Source organism: Artemia sp. Qi Xiang Cuo, chromosome 8, assembly GCF_049724085.1.
Source record: "Artemia sp. Qi Xiang Cuo chromosome 8, ASM4972408v1, whole genome shotgun sequence".
Taxonomy (NCBI): domain Eukaryota; kingdom Metazoa; phylum Arthropoda; class Branchiopoda; order Anostraca; family Artemiidae; genus Artemia; species Artemia sp. Qi Xiang Cuo.
This window is the reverse complement of record NC_142801.1, coordinates 41,063,310-41,086,768: the sequence shown is the minus strand read 5'-3', so window position 1 is coordinate 41,086,768 and position 23,459 is coordinate 41,063,310. Positions and strand designations below refer to the sequence as shown.

General features: G+C 34.0%; 2 protein-coding genes across 3 annotated transcripts in view; one reads left to right on the top strand and one right to left on the bottom strand.

Moving 5' to 3' along the window:
- Positions 1–3,038: 3,038 nt before the first annotated feature.
- Positions 3,039–23,459, top strand: part of Elp5 (Elongator complex protein 5) — a 51,849-nt gene continuing 31,428 nt past the window's right edge. The window contains exons 1-3 of one of the 2 annotated variants that reach the window (XM_089092965.1): positions 3,039–3,104; positions 18,926–19,040; positions 21,418–21,705. In XM_089092965.1, coding sequence (XP_088949091.1) covers positions 18,956–19,040; positions 21,418–21,705 — 373 coding nt within the window. In that variant the 5' untranslated portion in view covers positions 3,039–3,104; positions 18,926–18,955. The other variant, XM_089092966.1, reaches the window with a different exon arrangement.
- LOC148949411 (uncharacterized) lies at positions 11,939–17,861 on the bottom strand. Its single transcript, XM_089092699.1, has 4 exons — positions 17,756–17,861; positions 15,612–15,899; positions 13,405–13,872; positions 11,939–12,095 (listed from the first exon to the last, which is right to left on the bottom strand). Exons 1-3 carry the CDS (start codon positions 17,859–17,861, stop codon positions 13,655–13,657), a joined length of 612 nt encoding a protein of 203 aa, XP_088948825.1. The 3' UTR covers positions 11,939–12,095; positions 13,405–13,654.

The following is a 23,459-nucleotide window of genomic DNA, read 5'->3' as shown; positions in this document are numbered from 1 at the left end:
TGAAAACAAAATATGTTATAAATATTTCCACTTTGCTTACTTTCATAAATAAGAAATTATCAAAACTTTAACAGTATATATAAATTAAACTGACAATCCACGGTCATTTGATCACGGTCATCTGATGTGAGTGCTGATCGGTCACATCACGGTAATCTGATGTGAGTAGTGATGCTATTCCACCAAGTTCTTGGCATGAACATTATTTGAAGATATTCTCAATTTTGAATTATTCTGTTCATAGAAAGTTTGGCGAAGCGTTTGTTAAAATAGTCCCTAGATTTTTAAGTCAGCGCTTTGTTCTGCCTATATCGCGTTATGAAGTTATGATGCTTTGAAACATCTTAAGTTTAAATCTATTGGTGCTGATGGTATCTCTAAATAGCATCTAACTCCCCAATGTGCTGAACTTGTGTCACATCTTGCGCTTTTGTTTCAAATATGCTTGGCGTCTTCTGCCGTCCCGGAAAGCTTTTAGTGTGTGAGCGCGACTTCAATTTTAAAAAGTGGTAAACCGCCAACAGATTGCTCTTCTTACCGTCCATTTTCTTATTCTTGCAATATTAGCAAAGTCTTCAAGTATATTCTTTTACCTAGCCCAACTCAAAATATTTCTTTCTTTGGTGAAAATCAACTTGGTTTCAGATCTGGTGTGGCGCGCCAGCATAATCATTGTGTCCTTTCTTCTATTCTACTTTCTTTTTCTTCTAAGGGTAAAAGCGTGTATCTCTGTACACTTGATCTTTCAAAGGCTTTTGACTCTGTTATTCATAACCAGCTTTTCTTTTCTTTGGCTTCGTCTGGTGTTAATTTTTCGGTTATTTACCTTCTACGGTTTTGGTATTCCAATTCTTACCTCCGCCTGAAATCTTCTCCAGAATCAACTATTAAAGTACTTCGAGGCATAAAGCAGGGGGGTGTTTTATCACCAACCCTTTTCAAAATTTGTATTTCTATTGTTCTGAAAAACGTCTCAGGTATTTATCTTTCTGGTTCTACTGATATTTCTTATATTGCCTATGCTGATGACATCCTGTAGATTAGTCGTACTAAATCTGCTCTTTCTGCGATAGTTTCTTTAGTTTTTCAGTTTTTCCTGAATACTGGTCTATCCCTTAATCTTGACAAGAGTGAATCCTTATCTTATAGTCTGTCTTCGTCTACTCCTCTGGTACGTAATGAATTTTCTGTACTTTCTGTCTCTTCCTTTCGGTGGCTTGGTATTACTGTTTCTAATTCTCTAGCTCTTTTCCGTCAACAGATTGTTGCTGATTCAGTAAGAAAAAATCAGTTCAGTTATTCAAAAATTGTAGCAAACCGTGGAAAATATAACAGAAGAGCTCTTGGGCGCTTATTCTTGACTTTTTCTGATTATTCTGTACTCTATTTTTCGGGTGTTCATTCTGTTCTTAAGCTAAAGGATTTAAAAAGATTAAAGTTACATACTTCAAATTTTGCAAATTTCTTCTTTCTCTGACGCCATGAACTAGAAATCGGTATCTAGTTAAATAATTCTATGTTACGGATGTAACTCAAAAGCTCGTTGACCTACACAAAAAGCTTTCTACAATTTTGTAAAATTGGCCCTGACCATGGTCTTTTACAGTTTTTTCTTAATAGAAATTAATTGCTAGTGTTTTGTTGAGGCTCTTTTTTTCTTTTTTTATTATTATTGTGTGTATGCTCCACTTGTACTACCTGTTCTCTTGTAGTTGTGGGTAATAAATGATTGAATTGAGTTTGTTTTTTGTTTTTAGTATAGTGCAAATCATGTTCTGGTCTTGAGAAGGGATGGGGGCTATCAGGCCTACGGACGTTTATTTTTGCTCGTTTTGAGTTTGACTCAGCCATTTATTGTAATATCTGTTCGTTTTGAGTTTCATTTATTTATTGATAGTTATTTGTGTTAGTTTTACACTTGGAAGATTATTTGACTTTATTTCTGCTCATTCTTGGCTTAATGGAGCTCTATACTTTTCTTTGGAAAACTTGTTTTTTGGAAAATATTTTTAAATTAATCTTTCAAAAAATGAGTTTTAATCCATTCGCAGCTAATGAACTTTTATTAATGCGAAGGAAAAAGCAGTAAAATCTCTCGTACTGCTGCAAAATCTCAACGATATGGTCAATTCTTCATGGTATTTTATTTTTAACACTTATATATCCAATTGGTTTCTGAAAACATGTGTGTTTTTCTAAAGAATAAAAAAACACATTTTCCCAAAAAATTTAACGAAAAGTAAGGAGCTACATTAAAGCAAAGATGATTTGAAATAAGGTCAAATAGTAATTAAAGTGTAAAACAAGCACAAATCACCATAAGCCAGAAACTAAAACCCAAAGCAAACAGAAAATACAATAAATAATTAAAATAAACTTGAAATGTGCAAAAACTGCCATAAACAGGGATAGGGCACATGCCTACTATGCCTTGTAAAGACCATCCTGTATATAGTGGGTTTTGCTTTTGTTTGGCATCCACATCAACATATCCTAAGAGTTTCATTTTAATATCCGAACCCTTTTTGGACACCCTGGATCGAATATACTCCCTTTCCCAATAATAAAACCTGATATATCCGACACATGCAACATGCATAACTTAGAGGCGTCGCCCCAAGTTCTGTTGAAAGTTGTGGCATCCCCAGATAAATAATTATTTAACTTTTAGGCTGTTCTTAACTAATGGCGAGTTTAAAATTTCATCCAATGCCTTTGGCCGAAAAGGGCGTGGGAGATAGGCCGATAGCCCTCTGATCACTCTTGTTGTATTAATGAAGGAGTCCAATATGTATTGGTGCCCACCTTCAAACATTAATTCTCCTCATCACTTCCATAAAGTTTTATATTTTTCAAACCATATAGTAGTACCACAAATGCGTTATTGCCAACATTTTTGTCTTTTGACAGCAGAAAAAAGGTCCATTGTTTTCTTTTCCAGCGTTGAAAATAGTTAGGTTAATTTTATCGGCGGAAAACAATGTAAAATCTTGTTGATTGGACGGTAGCAAAAACATCAAATCTAGACATTAACAAGCATTAAATTTAAACTTTTAAATCATGATATAGTGTATAAAATTTATTTTTGAATAAGCAATCTTTCTGTGAGTGTTGGTGATTCTTTGGATTGTATTAATTTTTTTTACTTTTAAAAAATTTTAGGTAATTTTTTAAAAAAACTAAGTGTAATATTTGAAGCAAAAGAACATTGGTGATGAAAATTGAGATTGCTTGTGGAAATTGGTTCTGCTATAGGCTAAAGCATTTATTTTACAAGCTGAGATGTACTTCGGGGAAGGCAAAAATAAAATCCTAGATGAGCTACTTTTTGCTATCTTGGAAAGGCATTAGGTTAGGAAAATGAAACTTTCAGGGACAAATCTACAGACTAAAGTATGTCCCAGGAAGTTATTTTGATAAATTTGCAGGTGGCACAATAATTTAGCTAGAATGAAAGTGGAAATGTCATTTGATGCCTTTTTATGCTCTTTTATAATACAATAATTGCTTATGTTGCAAATTGCATCTTGAGCCCTTAAAGGGGCCTTGAAGGTATTTTATATGAATTAGGCTATAAAAAAGCATACAAAAAGCATCAAATGATGTTTTCACTTTCATCCTAGAAAAATTATAGGTAGGTTTTTACCAAATCATATTATTGAGTTAGGAATAAAGTGAATACACCATTTGATGCCTTTTTTTATGCTGATTACAAATATAACAATCATTTCTATTGAAAATGAATTTCAGCCCCCCCCCCTAACCGAACCCCCACCCCCATATGTGCAACTAAATATCATGCATTGACATATATAGGGGGGGGGGGGCTAAAATTTATTTCCTATAGAAATGATTGTTATATTCGTAATCAGCAAAAAAAAAAGGCATAAAATGGTATATTCACTTTATTTGAAACTCAATAATATGATTTGGTAAAAATTTACCAAATTATATGGCCCACTGCAAATTTACCTTGAACTTTTCACCCCCCCCCCCAACCCCCTAATGTGCTAATAGGTCTATATATCCTGAATTGGAATTTACCCTGAATTGTCAACAGCAAAGTTTTAAATTACAAAATTCAGCACTATTTTTGTTGACTGCATTTGAACAACTTGAAATGGTAGGAAAATGGTTTGAATTGAGTTGCCTAATAAATGAGGTTTGAATTGTTATAAATAAGTATTTTTGGAATATGTTACTGTTGAACAACTGATTTATAAATTAGTGATATGTTTTTAACGACTTTTCAATAACTTAACTAGTGTTGATAACTTCTTTGTGTGGTTACAAAAATTAAATACCTTTGGGGCCCCTTTAAGGACTCAAGATGCAATTTGCAACAGAAATGATTATTGTATTATAAAAGAGCATAAAAAAAGGCATCAAATGAAATTTTTACTTTCATCCTAGCTAAATTATTGTGCCACCTGCAAATTTACCATTATTTTAGTACCTATCTCCACTCCTTCTCCCTGTAAACAGCACTGAACTTTGCTGAACTTTAAAAATCTTTGTGTTTAAAAAGTGAAACTTTGCAAAATATATTTTCTACTTAAATGAAGTAGGATATGCCTACCACCAGATAGCTAGTAGAAAATAGGCTAGCTTAGTTTATATATAGAGAAAAACTTAGCAAAACATTATCAAACAGTTCGTGGTAACAAACTGTAAGTAAGGAGCGACCCGGCTCAATGATAACCGAAACTCTAAAAAACGGGATTTTGATACCAATAGATACATCAAAAGAATTAGATTTTAATTCTGATTTCAAATATATAAGTTTCATTAAGTTTAATCCTACCCATCAAAAGTTACGTGCCTGAGAAAATTTGGCTGATTTTCGAAAAAAGGGGGAAAGACCCCCTAAAAGTTATAGAAAATTAATGAAAATCACACCATCATACTCAGCGTATCCGAGAGCCCTACTGTAGAGGTTTCAAGCTCCTATCTACAGGAATGTGATATTTTCCATTTTTTGCCAGAAGAAAGATCACGGATGCGTGTTTATTTGTTGTTTTTTTTCCCAAGGGTGATCGTATAGACCCAGTGGTCGTAGAATATCGTAGGAGGGCTCATTCGAACAGAAATTAAAAGTTCTAGTGCCCTTTTTAAGTGACAAAAAAAAATGGAGGGCAACTAGGCCCCCTCCACGCTCATTTTTTTCCCAAAGTCACCCGATCAAAATTTTGAGATAGCCATTTTGTTCAGCATGGTCGAAAATATGATAAAAATGTCTTTTAGGATGACTTGATCCCCCAAAGTCCCCAGGGGGAGGGCTGAAAGTTATGAACTTTACTCAATGTTAACATATATTATTGGTTATTGGGAAGTATACAGACTTTTTCAGAGGAGATTTTTTCTGGTAGGTGGGGGAAGGAGAGGGTCGGGGGCTATATGGAAGGATCTTTCCATGAAGGAAGTTTTCATGGGGGAAGGGACTTTGCTATAAAGGGGCGCCGGATTTCCCAGCATTATTAAAGAAAAAGATCAGGAATTAAATAAAAAAAAAACAAGTTTTTCAACTGATCAACTGATTGTGATTAAGAGGTCATTTTTAAAGAACTGGAAAAAAAATTCGAACTATAGTTTAAAGAGCAGGGTATTGACTAGGGGGCAAACCCCCTAATATACGTGTTAAAAATTTATGAATATAGAAGTTCGTTATGTAAGTTAATTCTAAGTTACGTATATTTATTACTAATAAAAACGTTCGTAAATAAAATTAAACAAGTTTCGAGAAAGCCATTTAACCAAATATAATATGCAATTTTTTTTAATTATTCATGTACGGTGAGCCAAAATCAAAACCTGCATTAATTCCAAACCGTTCAGAAATTAAAGAGAAAAACTAGTTTTTTAACTGAAAATAAGGAACGACATTAGAACTTAAAACGAACAGCAATTATTCTGTATATCAAAGGGCTGTCCCCTCCTCAACGCCTCGCTCCTTATGCTAAAGTTTGACTTTCTCACAACTCTATTTTTTTAAACAATAAAAAAACTTTAGCGTAAAGAGCGAGGCGTTGAGGAGGGGGCAGCCCCCTTCATATACGGAATAATTTCTGTTCGTTTTAAGTTTTAACGTCGTTCCTTACTTTCAGTTAAAAAAAACTTGTTTTTTTTATTTAATAGGGTAAAAGACCTCTTTTTGGGAAAGACCACTTTTCTTTGACATCCTGGAAAAATAGAGATGGGATTTTGGACCACCCCTATTGTACTACAGCATGCTGTGATGGGAATGTAGTAACAAGAGTCCCACCTTCTTGGTGAAATTTTAATCAATAACTTGTCAACAAAATTAAAAACATGGTCTGTTTTGACAAGCAATTAAAATTTATATTTAATGTGTGTGATTTATGGAACAAATATCAAGCAATAAAAGTTATATTTTCAGAATCAGAAGAAATCAATTCTCTGTTAATATTTGAATAAAACTGAAATATTGAGATAATATGTATGTCAAAACAGGATAAGTAATGGTAAAATTCTAGTTTAGCTACTTTTGCTATCTTGGAAAGGGGTTAGGTTGGGTGGGTGGGTCTACAGGTTAAAGTATGTCCTGGGAAGGTATTTTGAAGTACCTACATCCATTCCTATGCCCTCTAGAGGGTCTGAAACTTGCCTACATGACAGGTCTAAGCTTATACCTGTTGAAATTTTGACAAAACAACATTTTGCCTTGATTTTCAGTTATCAGTTTCTTTTTCTCTGGCTTTAGTTCTAAAAATGCAATTCCTGTCATTTGAGTACAATTATAAGCCATATCAATGTTTTCTTGTTTGTTTTTTTTTAATTTAGGAAATGTATTTGCATATCCTTAAAACCTTATAAATTTGGATTGAGCAAAGTTGTGAAGCTGAAAACAATTTTGTTGTACTTCATTTAAGCAGAAGATCTATTTTGCTAGGTTTCATTTTTGTAACACACATATTTTTAAAGGTCAGAACTCTCTAGAGGGAGAAGGAGTGAAGGTAGGTACTTCAAAATACCTTCCCATGACATTCTTTAGTCTATAGACCCATCCCTGAAAGTTTCATTTTCCTAACCTGACCCCTTTCAAAGATAGCCAACAGTAGCTAAAGTAGAATTTTACAGTATTTCCAAAAAGAGGTCCTTGTAGGTAAGCCAAAAAACTAATAATTTCAAGTGTTTGATCTGAAGTAATTTTAATAATAACCCTATTAATACATAGCTTAGATTTTCAACTATTTGTTGATATATACAATTCTTCTCAATTCCTCTTTGGCAAAAAGGTGTGGGGGTTTAGTTTTACATAATTTTGTTCAATTGGATACTGGTTTTTTACCCTATATGGGAAAAATGGGTAAATATTGAGCAGTTTATATTATTGACCTACAAATAAAGTGAATATACAACTAGATGCCTTTTTTATGCTCTTTTTGAATATAAAAATCTCTTTTCTTGCAAATAAGCTGTTTCTGGACCCTTAAAAAGATAATTTCTTTCTATGTTTTTTTGTATACAAAGGGCTAAAACATTGGTTTCAAGCTTACTATTTCATTATAAAACCCAATATGTTAAAGTTATATAATCCACAAGGTTTGAATTGTCACAATTAAGTTGAATAAAAAATTCAAAACAATTTCTTGATATTTTTCCACATATTTGTGAAACAGCAGATTTTAAGCAGCCTAACAAAACAAGAAGAAAACTTGGCAGGTTTTTTTTTCTTCTTTTTTTTTTTGTTATTCAACTTAGTTTTGACTAAAAAATGGCATCTAGTGGTATGTTCACTTTATTTGTAGGTCAGTAATTTGAACTGCTCAATATTTACCAAAAAATGTCTAGTAGCCAACTAAGTGGCTAATATGAATGACAGTATATATATATATATATATATATATATATATATATATATATATATATATATATATATATATATATATATATATATATATATATATATATATATATATATATATATATATATATATATATATATATATATATATATATATATATATATATATATATATATATATATATATATATATATATATATATATATATATATATATATATATATATATATATATATATATATATATATATATATATTTATGGAATCTTTAAATTAGCCAAGCAGTTGGCTATTAGATCTCACCTATATATGCATTTCAGCCTTAATTAGCCAACTAGCCAGCTAATGTTAGAATTTTATATAGATTATAAAATTAGCTAACTAGTTGGTTATTAAGGTCTCAGCTGCATAAACATGTTTACATTAGCCAACCAGTTGGCTATTAGATCTCAACCATATATAGTTCAGCCTGGATTAGCTGACTATTCAGTTCATAATAGAGTTGTATATACACTATGGAATTAGCTAACTGATTGGCTATTAATATCCTAGGTATGTATAAACTTTAGTTTAAAATAGCCAACTAGTTAGTAGTAAATAAAGTTGCTAATGCACTTGTGGAATTAGGTAGCTAGTTGGCTATTAAGATTCCTGGTATATAAAAGCTGTAGTGTAAAATAGCCAACTAGTCAGCTATCAGCAAAGTTTCTAATGTACTAGTGGAATGAGCTAACTAGTTGGCTATTATGACCCCAGATATATAAACTTTAGTTTAAAATAGCCAACTAGTCAGCTATTAATAAAGTTTCCAATGCACTTGTGGAATTGGCTAACTAGTTGGCTAATAGGATTCCTGGTATATAAAAACTTTAGTTCAAAATAGCCAACTAGTTTGCAAATTCCACAAGTGTATTATAAATTTTATTGATAGCTGACCAGTTGGCTATTTTAAACTAAATTTTATGTATACCAGGGATCTTAATGGCCAACTAGTTGGCTAATTTTAGGATATAGTATAAATCTAATTCTATTATTAGCTGACCAGCTGGCTAATTCAGGATGTAATGTATATAGAGGTGAGATCTAATTGCCAACTGGTTGGCAAATTTAAAGATCCCTATATATACACTTTCAGTAATAGGCCCGTTTTTTAGCACTAAGATCTTACATTTAAGATCTTACATCTTTCTGCAAAGATTATCGTTTTTTAACTCATCTTTGTTCTAAGATCTTACAGCTCACTGATGCCAAAAGTGTGAAGACCACCAATGTTTTGCCATATAGAACAATGATGAGAGAACTTTGATGATCTACTCATCATTGTTCTCAGACCGCTGATCAGAGCAGAATGATGAAAGACGTTTGCACAAAAACGACCAAAGATGTAAGATCTTTGTTGTTCAAAGATTTCACTTTTAAGCGTTTTTTGACAAAAGATGTAAGATCTTAAGCACATTAATGAGTGAAAAAACAGGCCTGATATTACCCACCTAGTTGGCTAAAAAAAATTCTATATATTATGATTGGCTAAGGATTTTTCTCTATATATAAACCATACTACTTTATATTAGTTGTATACTGGATATCCAAATGAAGTACAAGGGAAGTATTTGCAGCTTCACAACTTTGCTTGATCTCAATTTATGAGGTTTCAAAGATCTGCAAATACAGTTCCTAAATTTAGAAAAAAAACTCATTGACATTGCTTAAAATTTTACAGAAATATGGGAATTGCATCTTCAAAACTAAAACCAGAGAAAAAGAAACTAAGGACTGAAAATTAAGGTATAATGTTGTTTTGTCACAATTCCAATAGGTATTGACCTGTCAAATAGGCAAATTTCTAAGACTTAGAAATCAGAAGAGGGCCAACATAGTAGCTTGGCAATACCTTCCCAGATTATGTTTTTGGTGCTTAATTCATTAATGAAAGTGTCATTTTCCTTACCTAATTTAATGCCAAGATAGCAAAAAGTAACTTGTCTAGAATTTTATCAAGCCCAAAAATTTTTCAGCCCTAAAGGGGTGTCAGGGACAATTTGTGCCAATAAGTTCTGACTTTAATGGTAAAACAGTGATTATAAATTGGACTCAGCCCTACTGGCAGGGTCCTGGGCAGTATGCACCTTCCCCACTGGTTTGGCATAAGAAAGCTCAAGGTCAACCTTCTCATGGCCTTGTCTGTGCTTCAGAGCCATTAAGATCCATGAATACTGTTTTCACTCAGCAAAACTCTTTGATCCACCAAGAAACAACATAGTATCCAAGGCAACAGGAGAACACAGAATCCAATGGGGAAGTAAAAACCTCCTAGACTTAGATTATGCTTATGATTTAAGAATCCTAGATGAAAATGTTATGTAAATGCAGTGTTGTGGGAAATACTTTTAAAATGTAGTTAATTATAAATACAAATTACTTAGTAATTGGAAATTAACAAGTAATTACTATTACTTAGTAATTGGACTAAATAATTAGAAATTAGTAATTGTGAAATACATTGCCAGGGATGTAACTTGTATTTAATTACAAAATACACATTTAATACAAATTGCTCTAGCTATGAAACACCTTTTTCTCAATGCATACCATTTATGATGAAAATTATTACAAAATTCATTATCAAAGTTGGGAGTTTGCTTTTAACAACTAAAGTTCAAACTTTTTATCTCCAAGCTGATTTTGCTCTGTTGTAAATACCAAACCCCTAACAGAAAAAGATGTTCTACTACAGCAGATGATTAAATGACAGTATTGAACTTTCAAAAACTCTTGCAATGTCTGGGTATTCTTTCAAGGACTCAATCCAATTGTCTTTATTGTCCATGAACCTCAATAACCGAAATTTCATGTTATAGCCTAAAGAAGAATCTATACTTATCCCAACACTATCACTGTCAAAAGTAAAAGCTGTGCTCAGCATCACAATCAGTGAAGAGATCATCAGTATTGACAAGCAAAATATGTTTCTTTTCATTAGAAATCACATAAATGATTTTGTTGCAGATATCTTCTGGTGTCCATCTTCACTTGAAACCAGGGTGGCTTTCACTTGCTATTGCTACCTCCTCAGAACTTGGTTCTCTTAGCTGAATTATAAAAGCATGTGAAAACCAGTTCTCTAAAACATCCAAGATTGCTTCCACAAGAGCTTCTGCATGCTTGATAGAGAGGTTTTGTCTCATGTCCATAATTTTCTTTTGTAGTACAATCAACATGGGCAAGAGCATTCCCAGAAAAAAGTTCTCGTCCCCCTGTAGCATGGCAAGTGCCGTTGTGACATTCTCACTTACCTTGGCATATTCCTCAAGAATCTCAAGCTCAATCACTTTCAACTTTAGTAGGTTTAGTTAAGTGCAAACCTGCCATATCTTATCCTGCACTTGAACAATACTTTTCACAGTATCATGTTGAGAATTCCACCATGTTGTACTGGGAACAATTAGCTGCTTTGACATTAAATCTTGGACTTTATCAGGGCCTTTGAAACTCTGCCTTGTTGCATTCCACAGTGCTTGACACTTCCTCCATTGACGCCTGGTACAGTTTTGTATATAGCATATCTGACATGACTTTTTCACTATCTTTGCTAAATTTTTTTGCTAACTGGTTCATGATCTGGTTTAGCAGGATTTCGTTGTACCAGGTTATCAATTTGTATTTTACCAGTAGAGGCATTAAATATTAACTTTTCCCCTTCTGTAAAGAATTCCATTAGGCACTAGAGGAAGAACTTAATGTGGCTTACTATAGGATATTTCCTTAATTGTTTGCAAGTTATCATCATATTCAAAAACTTACCAGTACAAAACTTTTTTTTTGTCTCTTGATCAGGTGTCTTCCAACATTTAGTAGGAGGCTATGGAGTTCTTTCAGTTGCTTTCCGACCTCTCATTAGTCATATATCATTAGGCAATACTATCTTACCAGTCTGACATAAGCCGGAAATCAATAACCTAGATGTTTAACCCCTTGATGAATTATTTTTGATACTCGTTATTATTCATACAACTTTTGATGGGTTGTTTTTTTGTTTAAAAAAAACTGACTGAATGAGAAGAACAACAAAAATTGTAAGCCTAAAACAGATTCAAACTAACCTGTACAGTAACCTTGCTGCTGGTTTTTTTCCACCTAATTTGGACCCAGTTGGAATTTGAAGTAAGTGCTTTTTTACTGATCACGCTGCAATCACTAATATACATAAATTCAGAGAAAAACACAGCTGTATGACATTCAGGATGGACTAAACCAATGACCATCACTTTTGCTGAAAGAGTAAAAAAGAAAAAGAAATAATAATACAATTTTTCTTCTTCCTCACCAAACTCAATCTGCGGTAACTGACTGACTGAGCTGCAATACTTTGAATTTCAAGCGATAATTCAATCATAAAAAAAAAAAAAATGAATATACTCTCTCTCACCATACTTTTTCCATAGAAAAAAAAACTATATTTCTTTGTTCAAAAATTAATTTTTTGATCTTTTTTTGAATAAACCGATGTGCTCATTACCCCCCCCCCCCCCAAGGTCGGAATATTATTTTAAGTTTCCGTAGCTAAATAACGGATAGTGACGCCGGCACCTGTGGTGTCTTGGTGCTCAACTACGAAATTACCGACACTCCTCGTATCATATGAGTAAAGGGCATTATTAACATGAAGGAACTGGCTAAAGGCTGATTGCATATATTATACTAGCATTGATATGCAAAGCTTGCAGCTTGGTAATCACAAATTGGTCTCCCGTTAGGCACTCTCATACTCTTGAAACAAAATACTCTGTCATTAAGCCAAACATTTTTCTTCAAACTTCAAGCATAACATTTTTGCTTCTTTTTTAAGTATAAGATATAGTTAGTTAAAATTGTATCTTAAGGTATTTTTTGGGAGCTTGCAGCAAATTCAATTTTTTATCGCTTTATTAATCTCCTTTACTTAAATATTAATTCTAACACAGCTCACTAAAATGCTTCCGTTTTTTATTTGTCTTCTTTTACGGCAATCCCTATTCCCTATTTTTCTGACTAGAGTCAGACCCATCCCTATTTTTAATTATTCCCCTTCTTCGACTGTGCGGTCGCGTGACCCTTGAAGAAGGACGCATGCTTCCACAGAAATCAGACGAGCAAGCTTAAAATCAGTGACAGCCCTGCCTTCGACTTTCAAAACTCCTGCTCGAAGTTAGTAAATTAAGCAAATTCCAATTCCCAGGACAATTGTCTGAACCTATTGTTTCATCCTTCTATTTATTTATTATTTTTTGCTTAATATCTAAAATATCCAGCCAGCATTGTTACAAAGCTGAATGAATTTTTTTGTCAAATTTAAACTCAGTGACATAAAATAAGTCGAACCCAACTACAAGCAGAAGCATGGAAAAGAAAATTGTTGCCTTTTAATAATACATTGAGAAGAGACATCACTTTCTCGTTTCCATAAGACATAATTAGAGTAGTTAAAGAGTCAGAAATCACCAAGGTTCTTTCTTCTACATCTTGCATTATTGTTTTAAAGTGAGACTCGAATGGGGGAATCAAAGCATTAATTATGGTAATCGAAGATATCCTTTGCTTACAAGTCTTCTGCAGGTTTATATTACAATCGCAAGTAATGAGAATAGACTTTTTTGCGCCTTTAGAAGTTTCTTGAATAAACAGTAAAACCAACTCTTGCTCAAGTCCTGAAAAATAGAATTATTATAATTAGTGCAGCTTTCCAAAATCAAATCCCTGTAAAGAGTAAGCTATGTAGTAATAGCAGGTTGAAGTTATAAGACTGTGCAGCAAATGGTGGCAAGTTTCTCAGGATAAATAAAAAGAGAACTATCAAGTGACTTGTTCATATACCATCAGCTGGTACTGCACATAAGACACCTGTACAGTAACCTTGCTGCTGTGTTTTTTCCACCTAATTTGGACCCAGTTGGAATTTGAAGTAAGTGCTTTTTTACTGATCACGCTGCAATCACTAATATACATAAATTCAGAGAAAAACTCAGCTGTATGACATTCAGGATGGACTAAACCAATGACCATCACTTTTGCTGAAAGAGTAAAAAAGAAAAAGAAATAATAATACAATTTTTCTTCTTCCTCACCAAACTCAATCTGCGGTAACTGACTGACTGAGCTGCAATACTTTGAATTTCAAGCGATAATTCAATCATAAAAAAAAAAAAAAAATGAATATACTCTCTCTCACCATACTTTTTCCATAGAAAAAAAACTATATTTCTTTGTTCAAAAATTAATTTTTTGATCTTTTTTTGAATAAACCGATGTGCTCATTTCCCCCCCCCCCAAGGTCGGAATATTATTTTAAGTTTCCGTAGCTAAATAACGGATAGTGACGCCGGCACCTGTGGTGTCTTGGTGCTCAACTACGAAATTACCGACACTCCTCGTATCATATGAGTAAAGGGCATTATTAACATGAAGGAACTGGCTAAAGGCTGAGTGCATATATTATACTAGCATTGATATGCAAAGCTTGCAGCTTGGTAATCACAAATTGGTCTCCCGTTAGGCACTCTCATACTCTTGAAACAAAATACTCTGTCATTAAGCCAAACATTTTTCTTCAAACTTCAAGCATAACATTTTTGCTTCTTTTTTAAGTATAAGATATAGTTAGTTAAAATTGTATCTTAAGGTATTTTTTGGGAGCTTGCAGCAAATTCAATTTTTTATCGCTTTATTAATCTCCTTTACTTAAATATTAATTCTAACACAGCTCACTAAAATGCTTCTGTTTTTTATTTGTCTTCTTTTACGGCAATCACAAATTCGCAAAGCCAAATTTATCAGTAATTAGGCTACCATGCCATCTTTCATTGGAGGGGGGAGCCCTGAAAAAAAGTATCCTAAAAAGTGCTCACTTACAAGATTTTTCGATTGGGATGAGTTCTTTTAACAGTGTTCATAGAGAATAAGGTTGGTATCCCCTACTCCTTCCCTCTGCGTACAGATACTATGCCAAATTTCAGATGCAAGAATTAATTCTGATTCAGAGTTTCACTTTATTGAATATAACATCTCAATACTTCTTTACCTCATTTTAGTCTTTATAGTTTAATAAACAAGTTCCTGTGTAATTGAGTCCACGACTGCACGAAGAGTGGTGGCGGAAATCCCTCTCCTTACGTACGAAAAACCTCCCTTCCATCATTCCAAAAAAAGTTTTATCTAAAAAAGGATTTTCACGTTCATATTTCTGTACAAAATCTATGAGGGGGGAATTTAGCAGGCATAAATTTGTAAAAATTTCGCGTCTTTATTCGGAAGGTAATTTCTATTATCGTAATTTTATTGTTTTCTACGATTAGTTTTTAAAATAAATAAAGTTGGCATTTTATTCGATTTATAAAAAAATATTTCTAAAAACTTGGGGGGAAAATGTTTCCCTCCTCATTCCAAAGTTCCTGGACCCATCCCTATTTTTAATTATTCCCCTTCTTCGACTGTGCGGTCGCGTGACCCTTGAAGAAGGACGCATGCTTCCACAGAAATCAGACGAGCAAGCTTAAAATCAGTGACAGCCCTGCCTTCGACTTTCAAAACTCCTGCTCGAAGTTAGTAAATTAAGCAAATTCCAATTCCCAGGACAATTGTCTGAACCTATTGTTTCATCCTTCTATTTATTTATTATTTTTTGCTTAATATCTAAAATATCCAGCCAGCATTGTTACAAAGCTGAATGAATTTTTTTGTCAAATTTAAACTCAGTGACATAAAATAAGTCGAACCCAACTACAAGCAGAAGCATGGAAAAGAAAATTGTTGCCTTTTAATAATACATTGAGAAGAGACATCACTTTCTCGTTTCCATAAGACATAATTAGAGTAGTTAAAGAGTCAGAAATCACCAAGGTTCTTTCTTCTACATCTTGCATTATTGTTTTAAAGTGAGACTCGAATGGGGGAATCAAAGCATTAATTATGGTAATCGAAGATATCCTTTGCTTACAAGTCTTCTGCAGGTTTATATTACAATCGCAAGTAATGAGAATAGACTTTTTTGCGCCTTTAGAAGTTTCTTGAATAAACAGTAAAACCAACTCTTGCTCAAGTCCTGAAAAATAGAATTATTATAATTAGTGCAGCTTTCCAAAATCAAATCCCTGTAAAGAGTAAGCTATGTAGTAATAGCAGGTTGAAGTTATAAGACTGTGCAGCAAATGGTGGCAAGTTTCTCAGGATAAGTAAAAAGAGAACTATCAAGTGACTTGTTCATATACCATCAGCTGGTACTGCAGATCCAGTAGCCATATACAGTACATCTAGCTCGTAGCCTATCGTCGCAATAAATAAGCTTCTGCAAGACCATCCACCATTAAGCGTTAATATTTGTTTCTTAGCAATTAAGACAAATTTTTTATCCATTGGAATACGTTTTTTTTTTTTTTTTACTATACTTACGTAATATTTTTTCTTCATCATTAACTTAATAAGTACCATCATACCCGAGGTAACTGAATGGAAAATTTTTGGTTTTATTTGATCACAAAATTTAGGAAGGAAAGTTTTCTTCTGTTGAAATATTAGTAGCAAAACAAGTCTATAATAATTTTTTATTTGCGGGGGTGCCCGTGCTTGCTTGTCCCTGGCCATCCCATCGTCTCCCGTGATGGAGGATTATGAATTCAAAATAGTGGTTTCACTAAAAATGTTCTAAAGGCACAGTAAATGCTAATCAAGGGAAAGGGGCATTACACACGTAGGCTGGTAGCCTCTTGTTAAAATCGAAAACACGAATTTATTTTGAATCTGCACTTCGTAATGTGTCGTCACTACTCCTTTAGTACATCGCCTTGCTCCTTCAGATGCGCATTGACGCGGGAACTAAGTTTTTTTTTGTAGCGTCATTGTTTCGAACATTTTGAAAAAGCGAAAAACCCCAATCTGTGTGCTTTTTATCTACTCATTACAGTGTCGGGAACTTTAAGTAATGTTTTAGAACGCATACTACTTTCTGAAATGGCATTTAAATGTAACGTTGGAGAACGCCAGTTCGGATTTAGTATAAGAATGGGGTGTGCATTTGTGCACAGGCTAGTGAATAAAATCATGGTTAAAGTACACGCTCGGAATCTGCCGCATTTATAGTGTCGATGTGGTGTCTGCCAATTTTATGTAGTGTCGATACCTCCGCCGCATTCGATTCAGTTCTGTAGTCTCAGCTCTTCCTAACTCTCCCGGGCCAAAGAGTTAACCGTTATGCAGTAGCCCTCTTGTCACATTGGTACTTGTAGAGTTCAGTTTGCGTTACACTGTTGGATGGAAGTCTATCCTTGCCCATGCGCTTTTTAAAAGGTGTAAGACAAGAATGAGTTCTGAGTCCTCTGCTTTTAATGCTTGAATTCCCACTATTACAAAGAGAATAACCTGAGGATTTGTATTTGATTTTTTTTTTTTTTTTTACCTAGGCCTTATATGCTATGCCGACCTATTTATGATAAGCAGCGATGTGCACGCGCTTCAAATGAATCACGAGTTACTTGTAGAGAGGTACAAATCTGTTGGGTATCGATCATGCTGCTAAGACGGAGTTCCTCATTTGCGAGCCGTTCCGTATGTGTGGCCTACATAGTAGTGTGGTTGTAATTGTAGACGGCCACGCTGTATGTTCAAGTTATTCTCTGAAGTGCCTTGGTGTAACATATGCAACTAATAAAATACACAATCCAGCAGTGATAATTGACGGCTTTATAATGGGTCTAAGGAAACGTTAAAGTGACTTCACTGAAATTCATTCTGAATAGAAAATCTTTGTCGCGAGTTTATTCCGCAGTTGCTTTACCAGTTATTTATTATGTTCCGCCACCGTGGAATGGGCTATCTAATACAGAGAAACTAAAGATTAGATCATATTTTTTAAAGTACCTGAAGTTTCTACTCTGATTCCTTCTTTACACCAGAAATACATACCTGTAGAATGAGTATAAATTATGCAATATTTTAATTCAGCTGCCCGAACTCGAAGATCCTGCTCGCGTAAAAGCTCTGAATGGTCTTTCTGATTGCATGTGAACATACTTGATTTACAGTTTCTTTTGCTGAATGTTTGATTTTTCGTGTTTTTTGTACATGTTAATATGAAGTTTTTTGTTAGTTTATCCTTTCTTTTTTTACTTTTTTGTTGTTGTTACTCCGCCTATTTCTTTTGCTGTATGGCAGGCTATAGATAAAGTTCTTTTACTACAACATTGAATATAAATAGAAAAATAGAAATATTACCGTTTAAGATCGCTTAATACATAGCTCCTAGTAGTGCTTGTCACACCCCCCCCTCCACAAGAAATGTCTTGCGAGACTCATGATGCTCTGCCTTGCCTTTTCCACCTCTGTGCCGGTAGGGAGGGTAACTATCTTCCTAGCACCAATAATAAAAGTGTAGACCAAAAATATGCCCGTGAGTCAAGAAGAATTAAATATACATTTCCACCTCTTTTCTATCCTAAGATTCATTCTATATTTATTTGAAGGCGTATGATGATTAAGTGACTTTTCAGCAATGAAGGTGCCCCCAAGCCGTATTACTTCCTCTGCAGCGAGGAGGCTCAATATATAGTTTTTGGTACTTTTAAATCGATTGGCAATCTCGAAATTTTCCGTTGGTAGCTACTTAATCCTCTTTGGGACAAAATAGTAGTTTGGTGCCATAAAATAACACTTTCCCTTGGCATAATCTTTTTGGTTACTTAAAAATGGCCCTACAGCTTTTAATTTCTATTTCAATAAGGCTTCTCCCGATCTTCTAGGACCATCAGCTCGATACGATCACCACAAAAAGCTAACTCTTTTGATGCATTAATTATTATTGAAATTTCTTTTTTTTTTAGAGTTTTGGTTACAAAGTGTTTCATATGATTAGCTGCTGATACTAATGGGTACCATTTCTTTTCTCTTAAATAAAAATTTGACTTGTGCTCAAATTGAATAAGCTACTCTCTTTCTTCTTTCAGTCTGTCTTATTTTGTTAATCATATCAAGTTCAGTCTGACTAAATTTGAAGCGCTAATCACTTTGTTGGTGTGTTTATAACAGCAATACCTTATATCATATTCTATTTACTAGCAACATTTATTTTCTTTGCAGATCTGCCTGTATTACCAGCCTCAATCAGATATGGAAAAAGTTGTTATTGGAAAGAAGCCATCACTACTGAAAAACTGTCTTACATTTTCAGTTTCTAAGCTGTATACTTTATCTGGTAAGTACCCTATAACAAATCAAACTAAACATCATTACAAATGGACAGCGTTAGTATGGAATGACCAAGCGATGCTTTGCTTTAATTTAATTTGCAATTACATGGATAACAATATAAACTATTGGTAAATTATTCAAGAATCCACGGCAGATATCTACATGGGATTTTTTTTTATGGGGAGGGGGCTGCAGGTTTTTTTTCGCAAAGAACCGCAAGAAAAAAAAGAGAATTAAATGGATGACATGTGTAGTAAAAACTAATGTTCGGGATAACATTTAACAAAAAATATTTTACTCGCTTTCGGAATTGGAGCAACTCCAAATCTCAAATTCACAAATCTCACATTCAATCTCAACAATTTAGCCTTATATTGCATTAGTTAATATGATGGTAAATTGTATGAAAACAGAGTAATTGGATGGTAGTCCAATGAAAACAGAGAGAGAGAGAGAGAGAGAGAGAGAGAGAGAGAGAGAGAGAGAGAGAGAGAGAGAGAGAGAGAGAGAGAGAGAGAGAGAGAGAGAGAGAGAGAGAGAGAGAGAGAGAGAGAGAGAGATCATGACAAACAAAACAAACGTGACAACGACCAGTAGAAGAAAGAGACAAAACTAAAGTGACGCTGATATTTCGCCTGTATGAAACAAAGCGTCTTCAACGCTAAAAAACAAAGATAAAAACTAAAATAACCAAAAATCAAATAAAATCCAAAACCAAGAAATAAAAACAGCAAATATCTGTATGTACAAGTGTCGCTGCTGTGACTGAGCGCGCTAAATAGAGTTGCTTCAGTGAGAACACTAAAGAGATTGACACTTCTTTTCCTTCTACTGGCTGTAGTCCCGTTTGTTATCTCCGCCGATAGATTTTTCCTTGTTTTTGTCATGGCTGGCCAGTTCGGCTTTAGATCTTTTATTTGTAAATCCAATGGTGAATATAATAAAAAGGTATATTATTTTCCCAAAGTATTGATTTCGTGGTAAATTGGACGCGCTTAATATGATGTTGACATAACCTTAATATCCTTGAAAGTGTATGATTTGTTGATAAGCCAAAAATTCAAAGGATCTGCTTTTTAATCCTTTACACAGGGAATTCATTATGTCGGAATTTTAATTCAGTGACTCTGAGGGTGAGAAGTATTAACTATAAAGAAGAAATTATACTTGATAAATTTTAAATAAATAATAACAGGTTCTTTCGTATTGACTTGCCAATTAATGCTTCGGGTAGATTATTCATTCTATGAGGACAGCCTGCAGACACTGGGAGCTGCCTAAAAGGCTCAACCATCTTACTATGCGTTTTGGAAAAAAATACCCATACTCTAATGCACATCGAGAAATTTTACAGAATTTTCAAGAACCATAGACCGGCCGACCAAAAATACGTTGAGGAGTTTTCACTTCGTCTTACCAATTCCGTTTTCCTCCATCCCGAAAGGCATCGAAACGATACGTATCCTCTTTTGTTCGATACTCTGTGAAGAACTACAATGGTGAACTTCTTGAAAATACTGTGTAAAGTTTTGATAATTCATTTTTATATTTATCCATTTTGCTGTGTGTTTTGTTTTCTTTTCGTCTGACTTTCGTTGCTAGCTGTGTACTATTAGGGCAATAAAAGTATTCTAATATTTTATTCTTTTTGCTTTATTATCTTTCTGCTGAAACGTTGGTGGTGAAAGGAGGTGAGTGAAAGGAGAAGGGACCTCGGCCATTTTTCTCCTTCCATCAATATCGATAAATAACTTTCTTTCATCTGAGAAGTCGAAAAGGGAGAGGGCGTGCTGGAGGAAAGTTCCCATTTTATGCCTCCAATAGTGCAGATTCAAAATAAATTCATGTTTCCGATTTTAACAAGAGGCTACCAGCCTACGTGTGTAATGCCCCTTTCCCTTGATTAGCATTTACTGTGCCTTTAGAACATTTTTAGTGAAACCACTATTTTGAATTCATAATCCTCCATCACGGGAGACGATGGGATGGCCAGGGACAAGCAAGCACGGGCACCCCCGCAAATAAAAAATTATTATAGACTTGTTTTCCTGCTAATATTTCAACAGAAGAAAATGTCTTAGCAATGTCTTCATTGCTAAGAAACAAATATTACCGCTTAATGATGGATGGTCTTGCAGAAGCTTATTTATTGTGACGATAGGCTACGAGCTAGATGTACTGTATATGGCTACTGGCTCTGCAGTACCAGCTGATGGTATATGAACAAGTCACTTGATAGTTCTCTTTTTATTTATCCTGAAAAACTTGCCACCATTTGCTGCACAGTCATATAACTTCAACCTGTGATCACTACATAGCTTACTCTTTACAGGGATTTGATTTTGGAAAGCTGCACTAATTATACTAATTCTATTTTTCAGGACTTGAGCAAGAGTTGGTTTTACTGTTTATTCAAGAAACTTCTAAAAGCGCAAAAAAGTCTATTCTCATTACTTGCGATTGTAATATAAACCTGCAGAAGACTTGTAAGCAAAGGATATCTTCGATTACCATAATTAATGCTTTTATTCCCCCATTCGAGTCTCACTTTAAAACAATAATGCAAGATGTAGAAGAAAGAACCTTGGTGATTTTTGACTCTTTAACTGCTCTAATTATGTCTTATGGAAACGAGAAAGTGATGTCTCTTCTTAATGTATTATTAAAAGGTAACAATTTTCTTTTCCATGCTTCTGCTTGTAGTTGGGTTCGACTTATTTTATGTCACTGAGTTTAAATTTGACAAAAAAAATTCACTCAGCTTTGTAACAGTGCTGGCTGGATATTTTAGATATTAAGCAAAAAATAATAAATAAATAGAAGGATGAAACAATAGGTTCAGATAATTGTCCTGGAAATTGGAATTTGCTTAATTTACTAACTTCGAGCAGGAGTTTTGAAAGTCGAAGGCAGGGCTGTCACTGATTTTAAGCTTGCTCGTCTGATTTCTGTGGAAGCATGCGTCCTTCTTCAAGGGTCACGCGACCGCACAGTCGAAGGAGGGGAATAATTAAAAAGAGGGATGGGTCCAGGAACTTTGGAATGAGGAGGGAAACATTTTTCCCCCAAGTTTTTAGAAATATTTTTTGCTAAATCGAATAAAATGCATACTTTATTTATTTTAAAAACTAATCGTAGAAAACAATAAAATTACGATAATAGAAATTACCTTCCGAATAAAGACGCGAAATTTTTACAAATTTATGCCTGCTAAATTCTCCCCTCAAAGATTTTGTACTTTAAAAGTTGTCATAGGGGCAACCAGGTTGGAAGATTTTCTATAGAGGTATCTTGGTCAGAAGTATGAACGGGAAAATCCATTTTTAGATAAAGCTTTTTTTGGGATGATGGAAGAGAGGTTTTTCGTATGTAAGGAGAGGGATTTCCGCCACCACTCTTCGTGCAGTCTTGGACTCAATTACATAGGAACTTTTTTATTAAACTATAAAGACTAAAATGAGGTAAAGAAGTATTGAGATGTTATATTCAATAAAGTGAAACTCCGAATCAGAATTAATTCTTGCATCTGAAATTTGGCATAGTATCTGTACGCAGAGGGAGGAAGTAGGGGATACCAACCTTATTCTCTATGAACACTGTTAAAAGAACTCATCCCAATCGAAAAATCTTGTAAGTGAGCAGTTTTTAGGATACTCCGTTTCAGGGCTCCCCCCTCCAATGAAAGATGGCATGGTAGCCTAATTACTGATAAATTTGGCTTTGCGAATCTGTGATTACCGTAAAAGAAGACAAATAAAAAACGGAAGCATTTTAGTGAGCTGTGTTAGAATTAATATTTAAGTAAAGGAGATTAATAAAGCGATAAAAAATTGAATTTGCTGCAAGCTCCCAAAAAATACCTTAAGATACAATTTTAACTAACTATATCTTATACTTAAAAAAGAAGAAAAAATGTTATGTTTGAAGTTTGAACAAAAATGTTTGGCTTAATGACAGAGTATTTTGTTTCAAGCGTATAAGAGTGCCTAACGGGAGACCAATTTGTGATTACCAAGCTGCAAGCTTTGCATATCGATGCTAGTATAATATATGCACTCAGCCTTTAGCCAGTTCCAAATCAAATCAAATCATTTTATTCTAAAACCACCTTCATAGCAATTGCCAAATTACGGTTTGCGTCATAAATACATATCATAGGTCAATGTGTCATAAAGATACATCATATGAAAACATAAAAGTACACAATAATAAACATAGATAAAGATGCCGTATTTTAGAGGACATCATTGTACTCAGTCACGAAACTAAAAACAAACGTTCTATGATACAGCAAATGTTTGGCTTCTATTTTTGTCACCATTGTGACTGGTCCCGCGACAACCGTTGTTGGTCGCGTCGGGTTAAAATCTGAGGGACGAATATCACGGTATTTATTATTATCAAGACATTTTTTCCGAAATTC